This window comes from Hippoglossus hippoglossus, chromosome 4 (genome assembly GCF_009819705.1).
Source record: "Hippoglossus hippoglossus isolate fHipHip1 chromosome 4, fHipHip1.pri, whole genome shotgun sequence".
Taxonomy (NCBI): domain Eukaryota; kingdom Metazoa; phylum Chordata; class Actinopteri; order Pleuronectiformes; family Pleuronectidae; genus Hippoglossus; species Hippoglossus hippoglossus.
In genome coordinates, this window is record NC_047154.1 from 3,244,552 (window position 1) to 3,264,521 (window position 19,970).

The 19,970-nt window shown below is 42.0% G+C and overlaps 1 protein-coding gene across 1 annotated transcript; it reads left to right on the forward strand.

The window, feature by feature from the left end:
* The first annotated feature begins 1,894 nt into the window (after positions 1–1,894).
* mep1b (meprin A, beta) lies at positions 1,895–15,778 on the forward strand. The gene is made up of 16 exons (XM_034582100.1): positions 1,895–1,958; positions 2,169–2,269; positions 2,380–2,407; positions 2,847–2,897; positions 2,996–3,033; positions 3,593–3,671; positions 3,758–3,875; positions 4,344–4,522; positions 4,902–5,120; positions 7,065–7,214; positions 9,906–10,121; positions 10,748–11,004; positions 14,150–14,360; positions 14,438–14,614; positions 15,197–15,450; positions 15,567–15,778. The coding sequence occupies exons 2-16, from the start codon at positions 2,228–2,230 to the stop codon at positions 15,609–15,611; spliced, it is 2,064 nt and encodes a 687-aa protein (XP_034437991.1). The 5' UTR covers positions 1,895–1,958; positions 2,169–2,227; the 3' UTR covers positions 15,612–15,778.
* Positions 15,779–19,970: the final 4,192 nt, after the last annotated feature.

Here is a 19,970-nt window from a genome sequence, read left to right on the forward strand (position 1 = left end):
TAGGGGCATCGTGGCACGAAATATCGCCCGGCCGCTCTCGGCGTCCCACAGGCCGGCGGCGGCCTCGCCCCGGGACCTGTACACGCCCGCTAAGATCAGCAGCCCTACTTAGGCGCGCAGGTCGGTCTCGTCCATCCCTTTCCATTCGTCACCGTATTTTCGACGACCCTCCCGATTCGTCATCTCCAGGATGATGTTCTCTACGTCGACGTGATGAACAGGCGGAACGTCGAGGCTAGGTCACTGGTGCGGGACGTCGCATGGATCGTGGGGCCCAGGGGGACCCCGCTTTGAGCCGCAGCAGAGGAGGAGGAAGAGGAGGAGGAGGAGCAGCAGCCCTCCTTGTTATTTCCCCGTTTCTTGACGGGAAGGTCTCTCTTTCCACGAGTCTGGTGGTGGTGGTGGTGGTGTCGCCGTGGTCTTGTCCTTCTTCTTCTTCTCCCAAGGATGACGAATCTGCAGAAGCATCACCCACTGGGTCGTAGTCTTCGTTGTCTTCGTAGTCACCGTCGTCGCCGTCGTCGTCGCCGTCGCCATCGTCGTTGTCTTCGTCTCGGTCTGCTTTTCTGTCTGCTTCTCGGTCGGCTTCTCCATCTCCTTGTCCGTCCGCTTCTCGGTCTGGCTCTTTCGCGTCCTCTTCGGGTTCAGAGGATGGTTGCTGGGAGAATAGCTGTTGGAGAACCTGTTCTCTGGTGAAACGCTCCTGACGTGAAATCGTGCCATGGTCCGGGAGGGTGGCACACAGAGAATGGCGCACCTGCTTCTCTGTGGGTCTAATGTAACCCCCCTAGATTACAATTGCAATCAGGTGTGGGTCTAAATGACCCCACAGAGCACCACAGTGCCCTCTCTGGGGGCCAAAATGACCCCCCAGGAGAATCGAGAATGACAATCCATTGGTCTCAATTACCCCAGGAGAATTGGATAATGACAATCCTTGGGTCACCCTAACCCTAACCCTGACCGGCCAGGGCTTGCGGATGATCGCACGCACGCACGCACGCACGCACGCACGCACGCACGCACACACACACACACACACACACAGACACACACACACTCTGGGTCAATCCGACCCAGGAACAACACGAGGGATAAGCATCATTTTTATTTTATTTTTTGAGATAATAAACGCAACATGAGTGCTATGAATATTGGAGAATAGACTAACACACAGGTCCACACATGTTATGTGTGTGTTACACAGTGACCTCCTCACATTGTGCTTCCACTGAGCAGACGCTCTGAAACAAGAAGTAACAATCCTTTGCTCTCTCAGTACAGTTTGACCGGTAGTTAGTCTCATGAGGCCGGACCACTGAATGAGGATATGTGATCTGGACCCAGAAATAAACATGAAAAGGAAGACCTTGATCAAATAAAGGCAACAATAGTCTCACGGATTGTCTTTTGATATTTGTAATTATTACGATGAAGACCTTACAGTTTTGAGTTATTCGGACTCAAAACAATAACACGGGACTGTTTAAGTTCTCATCAAATCATTTGGTTTTGGTTGTCTGATAGTTCTTTCAGAATTTTATATTTTTAGGCCAACTGCGCTTGTGCACCTTGACATTTATGTCAGATTTGGCTTTGAATAAACATGGGGGGGCAGCCACTGGCTTTCAAGGCTGTTTTCTTGCATGGTAGTCATGAGTACATGAGTTGACACTGAATTGGTCAATACACATTAAACAGCACTATGAAAACATTTACCTTTCCATTTGTTTATTTTTGTATCTCTCTTGCATGACGTTGGATGGAGGGTTTTTGCGGAGCACTGCGGCAACATTACACCTATGACCTTTGTTTTTTTCAAAGCTCTTTCCACGCTGCCGGAAATAAAACTCTGGTTGACTCATCCATTTACCTAGATTATTGATTGTAAATGCAAACGGTTCCAAGCAGTTAATACTCTCAGAATCTGCGGGGAATAGACACCATGTACAAGCCAGGTCTGTTCATTTGTACTGTATGTTTGTTGTATTGTTGTTTTCCAAACCACCTGCACCTGTGCATGTTTATTAGTGGGATTAAAATTCTCAGATAAACTAATCATGACTTTTGAATTAATAATTAATTACACAGTCACGTAATCTTCTCCAATCAGAGTCATAAAAGTGACTATTGCATGCTGCTCTTTCTTCTGTACAAAAGCAAAGCAGCAACTCTACCTCAGACACATCAAGGCTAGAAGCAACACAGAGTGTCAGCAGCAGGAGTCATGTCACTCCGGTTCCTAACTCTGCTTTTTGGCCTGGGTTTGGTGAGTGTGAAGCCCTTTGAGAGGCAGGATGTCAGTTAATGTTTCACAATTAAATCATGGCATCATTTTTTTCAATAAATGTTACGTGCTTTATTTAATTTATTTTACAGACGGCAGCTACACTAACAGGGGAAACAGGTGAGTCAGATGATATGATGGGTTCTTCGTCAGTACTGATCAAAAGAGGGAGACAAAACATTGACATTTTACTCAGAAGTTCCAGATAAAAATGTCGTCCTTCCATATACAAGTATTTCAGTCTGAATGCTGCTAATGCAGAGATATTCTATTTCTTGGGGCTGTATTAAAATTTAAAAAAAATGGTAAATTGACGGTAAAATGTATAAATTCTATATATGTGTGTGTGTGTGTGTGTGTGTGTGTGTGTGTGTGTAGCGTATTTCTTCTTAAGTTTAATTGGATGCATGATTATATCTGTATATATAGTGTATGTCCATACCGCTGCAAATTGTCACTAGTTCAGCATTACTAAAGTAATTTCTATCTCAGAATCTGTTGTTTGTATGTTTAAGTTCATCATATTGTGATCTCATTTTGACTTATTCTTCTACTGCAGAAACTGATGTTGATGAAGGTCATGACTGGGACATCTTCGACATCAACCAAGGTTTGAGGACTCTCATTGTTTTTTGTTTGGTTTTGTTGTATTATGTCATAAAATGTTTCTGAGGCTTTTCTCATGCAAACACTTTTTTTTTTTTGCAGCGGCCGGGCTGGATCTGCTGGAGGGAGATATCTACATGGTAAGTCAGTGAGTGAACATAACAAAGACTCTGTCGCGAATACTTTTTAGTAATCTGGATCTTCAGGCCTGTTTGGGTGGGGCATTCTGGGTGCATGAAGAGATATTTTGAGCACAGAGAAAGATTCTATGCATATCTTTTGTTTTAGAAGGTGAATATAGCTATATTCATTCTCTGCTGGTGTTTCATTGTCCTAATAATGATCAGATCGGAGGTGAAACAACCAATCAGCAATTAAAATACTACATTTATTCAATTCGATGGTTATGTGGATAACAGAGCTAAATATTATATATATATATATATATAAAATCTACTATAATATTTTATTATTATAATTATTTAATTTCCTTTATTAATTCTAATAGGAATGAATAACCAACAATGTCTTTAAGTAAATCAATAATTTTGCATAACAGTCAAAGAATGTCTGAAGTTAAAAAACACATAGTTATGGTTGAATCACTTTAGTGAGCCTGGTCAAGTTTGTGTTGTGTTTCTCCTTCATCGGTTTATTATTCACCGTCTTGGTATATCTTGTTTTCTTCATTCTTGTCAGACATCCGGCAGAAACTCCATCATAGGAGATTCGTATCGCTGGCCAACAACCATTCCTTACTACCTGGAGGACAGTCTGGGTAAGACACTGTGTGGAAATTCACAGTACGTGCCATGGTTATGCACTGAAGTAACATATTATTTAATTTCACTTTGGAACATATAGAAATGAATGCTAAGGGAGTGATCCTAAAGGCCTTTGACCAGTACAGACTGAAGACCTGTATTGACTTCACACCGTGGAATGGAGAAAAGAACTACATCTCTGTGTTCAAAGGCAGCGGGTGAGTTGAGTTTTCACTTTCAGACGTGTACATTATGTACAGTGGGTTGTTGAACAAGACAAAGCTATCCCAGCGCCTGACATGTTTGCTGGTTGTATGTTTCTTTGTCAACGGTCATAACACACATCCAATGCACAAAATGCTGCACCCAATTAATAGCTGATATATTCATGTCATATTAACAGATGTAAATATTACATGCAACATGAAACTTGACTTAACAGAGAGCACATACCACCGCCAAGGCTAACATTGGATCTCCCCTTTAATCCAGATCCACTCCAAAAATTTAGTGGCTTCTTTCTTGGGTCATGCAGGTACACAATAGTCTTAACCTTACGATGCCTTGAGGTAATGTGTGGCACTATATACATAAATGAATGAATTGAATGGCTCTGTCAATATCTAAGGCACAAAACAACTGACAGCCACTTTGACAAACTTGCATTTTGCTTCCCCTCTCTGTAGATGCTTCTCCTCTGTAGGAAACCAGCAGGAGGGAAAGCAGCGATTGTCCATTGGTAATAACTGTGATCGTCTTGGAACTGTTGAGCATGAGTTCCTGCATGCTCTTGGATTTTGGCACGAGCAGTCCAGAGCTGACCGTGATGATTACGTCAACATCATGTGGGATCGCATTGAACCTGGTAAAGTTGATTTGTAACAACTTTGAATTACAGTCGCAACTTTGACAAATGGCAGACTCAAGTTTCAAGTTCAAGTTTCGAGTTTTATTTGTCATATGTAAGTTAACACAGGGTCAACGGTACAATAAAAAATGTTGGATGAGAAGGACATGTCAGCTCAGCATTGCAATGCAATAAGAGCAATGTCATAGAAATGTAAATAAAGTAAAAGCGTTAAATATTATAACAAATCTAATACAAGACTATTTAAACTGTACAGAAGCTGTGCTTAATTTTTCTCCTCATGTTCATCTACCATCTGAATACATCCATACACCCTGTTACTCCATCCATATCTGTAAAAATCACAAAACCAAGCTTCTTTTTATGCCTTCCTCAGGAAAAGAGCACAACTTCAAGACATATGCTGACAAAGTGTCCAGTGCTCTGGGCGTCCCCTATGACTACGGCTCAGTGATGCACTACAGTAAGACTTCCTTCAACATCGGCTCTGAGCCCACCATCGTCACCAAGATCCCCTCTTTCATGGATGTGATTGGTCAGAGGATGGGGTTCAGTGCTAGTGACCTAACCAAACTCAACCGTCTCTACAAATGCAGTAAGTTAACCAATGAAAAAGACAGGTGTTTGATAGATTTAGAGCACGACAGCCTCAGGCAACACCTTGCGTGGGATATATCAGTATATTTATATTTATATATATGTATATATATATATAGAAAGTAAATAAGTGTACAGACGTATGGAGGATGATAATGGAGTCATTGCAATAAAGTAATAAAGACAGGGTTAGACATCATTGCCTCTAACAGCTGAGACTGATTTGTGATTGGTTGGATAAGTGTATCGACGGGATCTTGACAGGGACTGAGAGGAACAGAGAGGGGGATGTGACAGTTTGTTACTACGTTGGCTCTGCATTTATTCCTTTATCTAGCTAATATTAACTACTCATTAATATTATCTAGCTAATATTAACTACTCGTTAAGGTTACTGTCATCTGCCGTCAGAATAACTCTCAGTTCACGTACTGATGCCAGGCAAGCCACCATACATAGAATTTAAACATTTAAGAATTTTGCACAAACCGAACGAGTAGTAGCATCAAATATGGCAGACAGCAGTGAACACTAATCATACATCATGTATTGTTCAGCTTCACTGCTATATACAATGTATTTGTAGCCATAGTATGGCATAAGTAGATTTCCAAAGTATTAAACAACACTATAGTGTGACTTTGCTTAAAAAACATATAGCAAACAATGAAGACACACAAGGAATAGCATACACATCTGCTACACACGATTGTCTAGTTCCTTTAGTAGAAATATAGAAAAACCAAGTGGTCTGATTCATTTGTCATAAAAACATAGTTAAAGAAAGTGAAACAAATCCTGGAGGGTTCTTCCCAGGCCCCATCCCTGTTTGGTGGAAATCAGTTAAGTTGGTTTTGGTAATTCTGCTGACAAATAAACCATCAATCAAACAGACATAAGTGAAAATATAACCTTCCCTTGAGGTTGAAAAAAACCAAGATAATTTCAAATGTGACTGGATTCCAAACAGAATCAGACAAAGAACATATAAGCATAGTATTATAAAACATCACCAGAGATTAAATATTAAAATCAAAGTACATACTACATGTGAATAGGCTGCATAAACCTGTACTGGAGGGGTCCCTGGAGTGTTTGAACTAAACTAAATCACCCTATAAAATGATGTTAGTCTCATAATAACCTTGCAGGGTTACATGGACGATCAGAGTCTATCTAGCAAAAGCTGATTGTAAAATGTAGCCTATTGATAATATTGGGCACTAATCAGCTCTTACAAATACGCATCATGAGTTTGAATACTCTGAAGATGCCATAAAATGCTAAAGTGATCATTGTTTATTTCAGTGATTGATTGTATAATTGTGTATTTAACCAGCAACACAAGCACAAAATAGCAATTGAAGCCTTTAGTAATGAGTTGATTAGCATCCCAACAAGGTAAACGGGCTACTATAGCATCTTATCCAGGTCCACTTCTTTAGTGAAGGTTTCCAATTGATTTCACTCTGAGCCCATGTCAGCAGTCATGTTTTCGCTGCTAGTTTTAACTTATTATTTGAGCTTATTTTCCTCACTCATAGTAATCAAACTGCGAGTATCAACACCCTGCACATATCAGCATCACTCTGTCCATGCAGGGCAAATGAATCTGTATGTATGATAGCGTGGATCAGAGGTGCCCTGATTGATTACATAAGAAGTTTCCATCAGGTGATTATTGAGCCTGATGCAAGAGGTCATCAGCTATTTATAGGTCTGATATTCAGTAGTGATCTTACCCTCCTCTTGCCAGTCTCTCACACTTTTCATACATTTTAAAAAGGCTGAATAATTGTGTTTTGAATAATCCAAAATTTATTAACTTTATTTGAATTCCAGGATTTTGAGGAATGGAGACAGAGCTAAGGTCAAACAAATGAAAAGGTTGGGTTATTCGAGTCCTTGGATCAGTGTCTGATCAGCTCTTCCCTGTCCACAGCGGAGTCCTCCACCTTTGTGGACAGCTGTGACTTTGAACAGGAGAACATCTGTGGGATGATCCAGGAACCTGGGAACACAAAGTGGGAACAACGCAGTTCTGTGAGTGGAGGGCCTCAGCACGACTTCACCACCATGGGGCAATGCAAAGGTGATTGTCAAACATTCAAAATGGATGCGAGTAACAAAGTACATTTACTCAAGTAGCAAGGTTTAAATTGTCACCTTTTTACTCCACTACATTTATTGGATCAGAGTGAGGTGTATAGCTGTTTAGATTACACTTAGTATGCATCTTTGTGTGGTTATAAATGTTACTGCTCCTCTTATCTGACTTCAGAGGTGCCGTTCCCTATCTGACCCTTGGGGTTTGTGTATCTGAAAAACACAAGTAGCTGAATTGCTTTACAACAGTAAACTGAACAGAGTATCAAGCTTAATGATCATAGATTAATGCTTCAAGATAAACATGATCATACTTCATTAAAGACTTTGTGCAGTATCTACCTGCTGGATAAACAGCTCATGGTTGAATCTGCATGTCTTAAGTCACCATTACCACTAACTACCACTTCTGACCTACACACAGTTTAAATTGAGCATTATATATATATGCATCATATGCATTGCCTTCCATATTCAACAGACCTTAATCCCCATAGTAATTTAATTATGTTCCACAATTTCTGGATTCAGTTTACTCTTGAAAATAACATAGTTCAGTTTGCTGTCCACTGCCCTGCTTCTGTACTGGGAACACTCATCCTCTTGTCAGCAGTATAACAATTATTTCCCTGTGCGCTGACATAACTGGAAGCAGAGCATTGATTTCACCCCTGTCTATGTGTATATGTATTACATTTAGGGTTGCAAAATTCCGGGAATATTCAAAGTTGGAAACTTTCCATGGGAATTACGGGAATTAATGGGAATAAACTGGAAACTTTGGGGTAATTTATACTAACTGTATTTACCTTGTGATATACAGACATAAATATAAACATTTTGTTTTGTCATAAGCAGACATGCATGCAAACATTTCTAATACAAATTTAAAAAATTAAATTTTTGACTTAATCCATTTGTGAGTAGAACTCTACCGTCTCTATGTGGATCTCAGGATAGAACCCGGTTAGTGAATACTTATCCAAACCTGCAGGAACGATGGACTTAAATATGAAAATCTGACCTCAGCAGTTTCCTCTATGTGACAGTATGTTGGAGATGAGTATTGGTGGTTTCTGAATATATTTTTACTTTAGAGGAAATGGATGTAGCTTTTGATAAGTAGCCCAACTCGCGCTTTATTGATGGACCCCAACAGCCGCGAGTAATCAAGGTGATGGTGTACTTTTGTGTGGACATACATACATCCTACTCTCACTGCTGTAAAAAGTTAGCCTACTGTATACAAATAAACTTGGTATTAAAATGAACATGGCTTCAGTGTAACAAGTAATCAATATGCTAGGTAATGACAAAGACATTAAAAAACAACAGAAAGTCATAGGTTTATGTTTCTGGCAGACAATGTTCCCAACTAGCTGCATCCAGGTTCCAGCTGAGCTAGGCTTGCCTAGTCTTGTTTTCAACTACATTTAAGTTCCCTGTTATAGGCTAACTTTTGCAAAAAAAGTGTCAAAATTTCCAAAATTCCCAAGCTTAACTTCCCATGGAAAGTTTCCGGAAATTTTCCGCCCCTTTACATTATATTAAATTACATGTCATTTGGCAGACGCTTTCTATCCAAAGAGACTTACATTAAGTGCATTCATCATCTATGAAGGGTCATTTAGGGGTTCAGTATCTTGCCCAAGGACACTTCGGCATGAGGATTGAACCGCCAACCTTATATCTTGCTGAAGTGCCCAAGGACACTTCAACAACACATGTTCTGTTTTCTTTTCCCATTTTACTCAGGACAGTTTCTCTAGAATATTAACTTTTGGAGCTGATTGATCACAGGTCAAGGTCAACCAAAATCTAAATCTAAATTATACTGATCAGAAAATAATTCCTCATCACATCTTACATCTTAAGATAATTGACATGAACAAGTCACAAAGAAGTCAGAAAATAACATCATATTATTTATTTTAGGTATCTCTGCATTCTTTAGGACTATAGACATGACCTGAAGCTTATATAGTCTAAATAATAATTTATGATTATATGGTAGGTATGATGTCATCATGGCATCACTATTAGGTCAGAAAATTATGTCATATAGTTTTTCGTTTCATAGTTTATACTTTATAGTTTTGTACTTTTACAACCTACATTACAAACACATTCTACATCCACATTTAGAAATGCAACATATTTACAATATACTAATGGAACATTTGTCATCGTATGTTTATATGACAAGATGATTAAGAAATGGCATTAAAATATAAAGTTTTAATTGTCTGATTGGGATATAAGGTGTTTGTGCAGGGTATGCATCGACCCTTCAATGTTTTTCTTTTTTTTTGGCATTCATAAAAAACTGTTTATGAATATTGTAAGAGAGAAAAAAATCTGGTAAGGGTCCCAGCAGACCTAGTTGAACTCTGCAGTGTGTAAAGAAACTGCATGAGAAACGTTTTAGACTGTCTATTTAGATCGAAGACAGGATCTTCTCTAATACCTAGAATACACAGGGAATACATCAAACTACCAAATGTAGAAGTGAAAACATAACATCCTTGGTAGAAGTAAGATAAGCCTGGGGGGTGTCTGGATTCCTGAAAGACAATTTACATTCACAGGCAATAATGCAGAGCTAACATTACTAGTTTAATTAAATGTGAGAAACTGTGGATGCTTAGTATGACCTGCTTCTCGGCTGCTCTGACAGGGAAAGGCTACTTCATGCACTTCAGCACAGCCTCTGCTGAACCTGGGCACCAGGCCTATCTGGAGAGTCGCTGGCTTTACCCCAAACCTGGAGCTCAGTGTCTGCAGTTCTTCCTCCATAACACGGGGGCGGCTGATGATGTTCTTAACATCTTGGTGCGAGAGTACGACAAGAACACACTCAGCGGTAAACTGAGCCTCTTCAAGAGCATTTCAGGTAATGTATGACATTTTGCCCCAATTAAAGGGAACATGATAGCAAGGGATGATTTTATGTAAAAGATACAATATTCACATACAAATTTACAACTTTAATCCCACAGTTTGTAATTTTTACTGAGGAACATCGCCCTCTACATATTCATTCTGTTGGGCTCCAGAAACACAACTGATTGGTGGATATTACCCATGATTCCTGGCTTCCTAAACCAGAAGAGCTGCAGCAAATAAACTCTGTTTATAATTCTTTATATTTTAAAGGTTTCCTGGCTTTTTAACTCATCTGCAGCTCGACATTACTCTTGAACTTGTCAGACCTGATTCTTACAATTGAAGCAGGGACCATCAGTTAGTTTCACAGTTTTCACAGAAGATCAAACTCACTCACCAACGTTACACCGAGTAAGAACAGGCGTTCAGAGTGAGGAGTGAATGAAAGAGGAAACCTGGCTCCTGCCTTTTCCAAGTCAATAAACCATCATGAACCAACACCATTTTGAAGCTGCTGTTTTAAGCGATGGGGAATGAGTTGTAGAGTGTTGCTTTAGAGTACAGATTATATAACAATTTCACCTATAATGCAGTGGGATTAATAGTGATTAATATACATTCTCTCTGCTACAGGAGGTGTCATGGGTTCCTGGGAGCTGCATAATGTCGATCTGAACGTGGCACAGAAGGCCCGTGTGGTTTTTCAGGCCGTGAGGGGAAAGAGTCCATCGAGTGGGGGTTTCTCTCTTGATGACATCAACCTGTTGTCCACAAAGTGCCCTCAGCACGTCTGGCGCATCCGCAACATCACCGGCCTGATGGCCACCACACCAGCAGGAGAAAAACTGTACAGCCCTCGCTTTCTCTCTCCAGCAGGTTACTCCTTCCAGGTACATGTCCTCTTTTGTTTCTCCAAGGTTTTTATTGTGTTTTTAGAAAAAAAGATCTTTACAGGAGAAACAACACATAAAAAGAAATAGAACACAAATACGAAGAACTAATAAATGAATAAAAAGCTTAAATTGGACTGAAATAAATGTACATAACAAATGTTAGAATGTCATTAGTAAGAACTAAATTTCATCTGCTCTTAATACATTTGTCACAACTGTAAATATCACTATTTGGAATAGTTTGTTAATCTTTTGTCTGGCCCGCTGTAATTTATCGAATAGAATATTGATATTATAAATTACTTTATCATGCCCATCATCAAAAACATATGTTATTAAACAATCAAAAGAAAGTCAATGATTGACCTGCAGAGGCCAGTGAAGAACTTTCCATTGCTTTTCTGATTTGAACCCAGATAAAGAGTAAATTATTAATGCAGGGAGAGATGAGAAAGTCAATTCTAGTGAAGAGGCAGGAGAGCAGCAGACTCTTTCCATATTCAACCACTGCAGCCACTTAAAGAAACAGCAGCTTGAAATGATGACCCATTCCATCTCAGATATACAAATGTCGATGCTGTTAAACACTTAGCACAGCCTGTAAAAGAAACCTGAAGTCTACATTTTAAAGTTTGTAATGGTAATAGTAATTTAACATAATATATAGTGTATGGTATATTTTCCTAAATGACATGTCTTTAACCCTTGTGTTGTCCCTGCTTCCCCCGGCTGTTGGCCCCCTCACATAGCCCACCCCATATTAGGACACACACGTAGCGCAATAGACAAGTGAGCAGCCCTTGCAGATGTATTTGTTACACCCGCGGCACATGGTGTGAGTTTTACAGTCCTTTTTCCTGGGGCATATCTGACACCTCTTCCTCTTACTCGCCCCGAGCGGGGCTGCTGCTAGGGCTATGGAGGAGGCCGGACACTCGGGTCGAGCGTCGTAGTCAACAGCTCTCTGTGCGGCGGCGGCGGCGGCTTTTACAGCCTTCACAACCGCGGCGGACGCGTCCGTGCGGGGGATGCGCTCCCTTCGTGCGATGAACGGAGTCACGAGAGCCTTTCCCAGCTGCTCTAGGAACACCCTCCGCTTGTTCCGCTTGCCCGGCATCCAGTCTGGGTTGATCTCTCTCCATATCACGAAGGCGTTGTAGGAAGAGACGTCGAAAATGTTGTGAACGACGACCAGGGGCCAGCGCGCGGTCATCCTCCTGCAGCTGTACGTTCCGATCACCTTGTCTAGGTTGTCCACGCCACCTTTGTTGCGGTTGTAGTCCAGGACGATGACCGGTTTCCCGTCCTCGCGGTCGCTGATGTCGGCCTCAGGGTGCCGTGTGCTCAGGAGCACCACATTCCTGTTTTTCTTTGGGATGTAGGACACAAGAGTGGCAGTGGGCGTGAATGCGAACTTGGATGAGAACACCTCTCTTCCCTTGACCGCGAGCAGCCCGGTCGGGAGCTCGGGCTTGTTCTTCCGAACAGTGCCGACCACGGTGATCTTCCTCTCCAGGAGCTGCCGCGCGAGTTCGTAGGAGGTGAAGTAATTGTCGCACGTGACGTTACGACCGTGCAGTCCCTCCGTTACATCGAGCACTACCCGCAACCCCTGGTTCCGTTCTGGGCGTCCGCCGCTCGGCTTTCCAGTGTACACTTGCATCTTCCAAGCGTAGCTTGATTTCGCATCGCAGGCCACCCACGACTTGATCCCGTATTTCGCCGGCTTGCTGGGCATGTACTGACGGAATGGACACCGGCCTAGGGAGAAAAACAGGAGGAGAAGAGATGAGAGGAGATGAGATGAGGACGAGGACTAGCACCCGCTATCTACATAACATAACATAACTAACATAACATAACATACGTGTGGAAGAGTTTTAGGGGCATCGTGGCACGAAATATCGCCCGGCCGCTCTCGGCGTCCCACAGGCTGGCGGCGGCCTCGCCCCGGGACCTGTACACGCCCGCTAAGATCAGCAGCCCTACGTAGGCGCGCAGGTCGGTCTCGTCCATCCCTTTCCATTCGTCACCGTATTTTCGACGACCCTCCCGATTCGTCATCTCCAGGATGATGTTCTCTACCGTCGGTGTGATGAACAGGTGGAACGTCGAGGCTAGGTCACCGGTGCGGGACGTCGCGTGGATCGTGGGGCCCCGGGGGACCCCACTTTGAGCCGCAGCAGAGGAGGAGGAGGAGGAGGAGGAGGAGGAGGAGGAGGAGCAGCAGTGGCCCTCCTCTCGGCCGTACGCCCTCGAGGACCATGTTATTTCCCCGTTTCTTGAGGGGAAGGTCTCTCTTTCCACGAGTCCGGTGGTGGTGGTGGTGTCGCCGTGGTCTTGTCCTCCTTCTTCTTCTTCTTCCAAGGATGAAGAATCTGCAGAAGCATCACCCACTGGGTCGTAGTCTTCATCACTGTTGTCGTCTTCGTAGTCACCGTCGTCGTCTTCGTCTTCGTCGCTATCGCCGTCGTCTCCGTCTCCGTCCTCTCTGTCTTCTTCTCGGTCTGCTTTTCTGTCTGCTTCTCGGTCTGCTTCTCCATCTCCATGTCCGTCCGCTTCTCGGTCTGGCTCTTCCGCGTCCTCTTCGGGTTCAGAGGATGGTTGCTGGGAGAATAGCTGCTGGAGAACCTGTTCTCTGGTGAAACGCTCCTGACGCGACATCGTGCCATGGTCCGTGAGAGAGTGGCACACTGAGACTTATATGTGGGTCTAATGTACCCCCCTTGATTTCAATTGGAATCAGGTGTGGGTCTAAATGACCCCACAGAGCACCACAGCGCCCTCTCTGGGGGTCTAAATGACCCCTCCCATGACAATCGAGAATGACAATCCATTGGTCTCAATTACCCCAGGAGAATTGGATAATGACAATCCTTGGGTCACCCTAACCCTAACCCTGACCGGCCAGGGCTTGCGTATGATCACACGCACGCACTCACGCACGCACACACACACACACACACACACACACACACACACACTCTGGGTCAATTCAACCCAGGAACAACACAAGGGTTAAAAGGATAGTTCACCGAAAAATGAAAACTCACTCATTATCTACACACCACTGTGCCGATAGAGGGGTGGGTGAATTGTTTGAGTCCACAGAACTCACTTTATGCCGCTCTCTGCTCTACAGGTTGGCGCGTATCTAAATGGAAGAAGCGACCGTCAGGGGTACATGGGCCTCTACTTCCATCTGACCTCAGGCCCCAACGACCACAACCTCACGTGGCCGTGCCCCTGGCAGCAGGCGACCATGGCCCTGATGGATCAGCATTCAGACATCAGAGAGCAAATGAACATGCACCGAATGGTCACCACTGACCCTGATAAGGTGTCCAGTGATGGTAAGAGAAGGTGAAGATATATATCTGCTGAGCTGGGTTAGTCCAACAGAGAATGACGGTTCAACATTTTCTCTCAGGTACTGAGCACTACTGGGATGACCCAAGGAAAGTGGGCTCGAAAGTGCCGCAGTCTGATGGCAGCTTTTATTATCGAGGCCCAGGAACCGGGACCTCAACCTTCATCACACACAGCAGGCTGAGGAGCAGACAGTTCATCAAAGGAGATGATGCCTTCTTCTTCTTAAGTCTGGATGGTATGGAAGTCATTCAGACAGGACCAGCACATCACACACACTTATACTCTTTAGCTGTGTCTCGATTCAGGGGCCGCATCCTTCAGAGAGCGTGGTCTACACGGTCCATGAAGACATCCTCCTTACTGGGCTGCATAGGCTGACACAAAATGAGACGGTCTACAGAGGGTTTTGGTGATCTGCGCCACTACTTTGTCCTGCCTTTATTGCTGTTGCCTAGCAACAGAGCTAAAGTTGGACACACCAAGACAGTTTTAATGCCCCTTGATTATTTTCATGTATGAATCGTTAGCTGTTTGGTTGAAGCGTGACACTCAAGTGCTGGACGTCTCATCACTTGCCGGCACCATTACCTCTTTGAATAACAGTTGATCTCTGAAATGCAATGAATTCTGGGTAAATTTGGACTGGGAAGGATCAACACGTTGGAGCCTTCGAAATGGGACAGCCTCGTCGTGCCACTGTTACACAATCGTTTTTTTAAAACAACCTCTGAAGGATGCAGCTCCTGAATTTAGACACAGTTTATATCTGTTTCCTCCGGTCTCTGAAACATCTTGGTTGTTGTTTATTTGTCCTCAGATATATCTGACCTGCTGCAACCTCAGCCTCTGCCTCGCTCTGCAGACTATGCTGAAGCCAGTGCGATGAAGGCTGGAGACCAAGACACTCCACAGGCAGCAGCTAGTAACCACATGGTGATCGTGGTTGTGGCAATGTGTGTGTCAGCGGCCATTTTTGTGGTTTCCACACTATTTCTTGGCAAGGCGTGGAGGGTGAGGAGAAGACAGCGAGGCAGTGACGAGAGGGTGACATTACATGATATGCATTTCAGTGTGAGTCAGACTATTAGAGTCAGTCCAAATTTAAGTCATTACAATTTATTCTAGCTATTATTTAGTGTGCAGTAACACTTACAATGAATTCTGAATGAGTCTCTTTTTCATCACAGGAGCACCCGACCAAAGATTTACCCTCAGCTCTGATCTCTGCATGAGCTCCTCACTGACCAGAGCAGAGGACGCGTCACATCTCTGCACATGAATCGTTTTCACATAATCTGATAAACTGAATCTCGGAAATAAAATCTCTGACAGGAGTAGTATTCAAATTATTTTGTTCACAACTTCTCTCTCAATAGTGATTGATTTATTGTGTTCACTTTAAAGTCATCTCAAATTTACAGAAATCCCCTCTGAGGGGTTTAAGGCAGTTTGCTAATTTATGGCAGAAAATGTACCGTAAACTTCTAGTCACTGGCTTTATGGTGCAGCAGCAACTCAATTTGACATTTTATTCCCTGAAAAAAGCATCATCCCAGTTTGAAGAGCTCTCTGTTCCCACCACATGGTCGCCTGGCCTCCAGCCCTTCAGATTAAAAGCCCCACATTTACAATTTATGACTTTGTAATAACACAGTTACAAGGTGCTTGAAAAAATTTAAGGCAGGAAACAATCCAAAGCTATTTGAAGATCACAGAGCATCAGGGCACAAATACAAAAATAAAAAGTGTTACAGAAAATAAAAGCATCAAAGCAAGATAAACCATTGCAAAATAATAAAAATTGTTGTTAGTTTTAAAGCAATGAGAAAGCACACCTATAAAATGTGCCTTGAAGAGAGATTTAAAAGAGCATAAGGAGCTTGTCAGATGGATCTCCTCAGGGACATTGTTCCAAGGCCCTGACAGAAAAGGCCCGGTCTCCTGGTCCTCAGCCAGGGTCGTGGAATGGCAAGCTGAGCCTTCGCTGAGGATCTCAGGTTACGACCCGACACGTGTGGTTTCAAAAGATCTGAAATGTGTGGCTCAGGCCCGTGAAGAGAGAATTGCAGTAATGCAAATGAGAGAAAATGAAGGCAAGAATCACAAAGTTTCTTTTGGTTAAAACATGCTCAACTATGAGTTTCCTGAGCTGCTAAAATAACTATAAGAGCTGATACTCACATTTATTCACAACCATATATTTTGGTACAATTTATGAATGCAGCTGTAATGCACATTGATGTGGAGTTCTCTAAATCAGTTTAGGGACATCATGTCATTTGTAAACTTTAAGCCTTGAACATATTGTTGTATACTAGCATTAACATTTACAAGAGGTTTAATTTGTAGTAACTTGGAGTTATGATTCTAAAAGTAAATGTATATTGTGAAGATATCTATTATATATGGTAGCTTATATTCAACATCAATATATTTGGAAATACCTTTACCCACAAACTATCAGTCGTAACAGCTGGTTACTATGACAACCTCCTCAGTGACTTGGTGTGTGAATCCCTGCTCGAGACCTGAAGGTACGAGGTCCTTGCTGTCACTAAGTGTAGTACCAACAGCAGCCACAGAGAGGCACCATGCTCCAAATGACTGTTCGGTGTGAATTCATGGCACCATATTCTCCAAAGTACAGGTTTTACAGTAGCAGAGGAGTCAATGTTAAGTGATGCTTTCATTATTGACCTTTACATTGATATGTTACGTTTCCATGGATTCCTGTTGTTCTTCATAGATCTACAGTTGTTGGATTTAGATTCATTTCTTTTTTGTGTGTGCGCACGTCTGTTCACACATTCCCTTCAAAAACTGGTTGCAAATTTTCCAAGAAAAGAAACTCTCTCTATCTGAACACTGTTTGTCAGTAGGGGCTTATCTAGAAGTGTAGTGAAGTTAAAGTCACTCTTTTCTTACATAGTTTAAAATCAATAAAATACAAATTTTACTGTTCGGCATTAGATCCATTAAAGAAATACCAGACAAACATCAGGTCAAGTTAAGCATCATTTTTATTTTATATTTTGAGATACTAAACACAACATGAGTGCTATGAATATTGGAGAATAGACTAACACACAGGTCCACACATTGTCCTCACATTGTGCTTCCACTGAGCAGACGCTCTGAAACAAGAAGTAACAATCCTTTGCTCTCTCAGTACAGTTTGACCGGTAGTTAGTCTCATGAGGCCGGACCACTGAATGAGGATATGTGATCTGGACACAGAAATAAACATGAACATGTTTTACATTTGAATGTTTCACTGAGAAAAACTGATACACCTCATTTCGCCCCAATAATGAACATCATGTAGTGTCCAAATTGAACTTTTACACAACATTCAACAAACATCTCCTCAACCTTACTGGCTGAAAACAAAAGGAAGACCTTAATCAAATAAAGGCAACAATAGTCTCAAGGATTGTCTTTTGATATTTTTAAATAGTACGATGAAGACCTTACATTTTTGAGTTATTCAGAATCAAAACAATAACACGGGACTGTGCAAGTTCTCATCGAATCATTTGGTTTTAGTTGTTCGATAGTTCTTTCAGAATTTGATATTTTTAGGCCAACTGCGCTTGTGCACCTTGACATTTAGGCAACAGCAATAAGTCCGATTTGGCTTTGAATAAAGTTCCCACGGGTCCCATTTCATATGAAAATATCTAAATATTCATGTGTAAATATAGAAAGGGTCATTTTTTTGTGACTGCAGTTTATCTCTGGAGCTTTCTTAGTTACTTTGGGTTGTTTTTCTCTGGCTCAGAAAATTAATAATTACTGCAGCTTTAAAGGTTCAGCGTGTAAGATTTTGGTGAAAGGGATCTATTGGTAGAAATTTTATGCAAAATAATCCTAGTTGCATTGGTGTGCAATCATCAATTGTTGTTTTCTTTACCCTAGAATGAGCCCTTTATATTTAAAAACGTTATACGTACATCAGAAGTGTGTCCGCTCCATGGAGGCCACCATGTTTTTTTTTACAGTAGTCCATTCTGGACAAACTAAACACCTTTTGCGTTATTATGACAACTGAAGTCTACCACACTAGATGTCACTCAATTTTACACACGGAACCTTTAAATTCAAAATAGAGATAAAAAAAAACATTCACAGGAAATCACAGTTCTTTTGTATCACTTGTAGACACTTTGTTAATATGCATCACAGCAGGGCAGCTAAAAAATGAACCAATCTCTCAGTCACTTACAAGATTTAACTGCTGATGTACTTTTACTTTTTTATATTCATGTTCAATTGATAACAATGAACAACTCTTCATGAATTTGAGTAATAGATTTGTGCACCGCTGCTCTTGGATTTAATCTACTGTGCTGTAACAAATTTAAGGTGAGCTCATGTCATGTGTGCTTGTTTATAGGAATGAATACTACAGACACACAGTGTGTAAATGGCAGGCTGTACGTTTGCATCTTATCTCTTCAGTTATAAACTGACTGTTTCGATCACTGTCCTTATAATATAAAATTATTTCAAAACACCTTCAAGCATATGGCAACACCCACACACATAATTGATGCGCGCACCACACACACACACACACACACACACACACACACACACACACACACACACACACACACACACACACACACACACACACACACACACACACACACACACACACACACACACACACACACACACACACACACAGCTCTTGCAACTTATTAATGCTCTCTCTCAAACTTCTATACATTGCAAAACACAAACCAAATCATCTACAAACACACTCATGTACAAATGTGCTGAGATCTTTTCAGAATCAGGCCGAAAGGTCTTAAAGCACGACTCTGAAACTTTCAGTGCACAAAAGAGCCATAGTGAGCAGCAAAGGAAGAAGATAAACAGACAATTTCGACTTTTGTAGTCTCTCTCTCCCCTCTCTCTCTTCTCTCTCCCTTCTCTCTCCCTTCTCTCTCTCTCTCTCTCTCTCCCCCCCCCCAGTGGACAGAGATCTCCTTTGATTTCCACACATCACCAGAATTCAAACAGATAGGAAGACTAATAAACAAAAGTATAACAGCCTGAAGAGTAACTATTAAAGAGGCTCATCTGAGTCACGGAGATGCGAAAAAGAGAAGAATGGAGGAGTTAAAGAGGGCAGGAGGAGAGTGAAGGTGATTATGAAGCAAAAAAATTCTTGCATCGTCACCAAATCCCTACAGGACAGAGACCTCACAGTCCATACCAACCTAAAGCTAGCATAGGTAGCCGCAACACTTAGGATCACGCAACACTCAATCACTTAGGATGAAGTTTTAAATGGTAGAAAATTGCTGTCGACTCATCAATCTACGTGCGCGACAGAGCTCTTAAGGCATGTGATTCTCTGTTCTTCACCCTGTCTTCTCTCTCTGTACCTGCTGACCAACACTATGTGCTCATCATCATCATCTTCATCAGCACCAGCTCTACCACAACCAACACACATGCACACAATACTACAACACTATTGCTGCTCGGAGCAGACCTAATGCCAGTGTGCAGAACAATAATGCATGTGCCACTTTCAGCACGGACAGTGACATTTATGGAAAACAACAATGTGCCAG

Coding starts and splice junctions, on each gene's coding strand:
- mep1b (XM_034582100.1), top strand. CDS start 2,228: ATGTCACTCCGGTTCCTAACTCTGCTTTTTGGCCTGGGTTTG. Junction 3,034..3,592: donor TGGAGGGAGATATCTACATG/GTAAGTCAGTGA, acceptor CATTCTTGTCAG/ACATCCGGCAGAAACTCCAT. Junction 15,451..15,566: donor TACATGATATGCATTTCAGT/GTGAGTCAGACT, acceptor TTTTCATCACAG/GAGCACCCGACCAAAGATTT.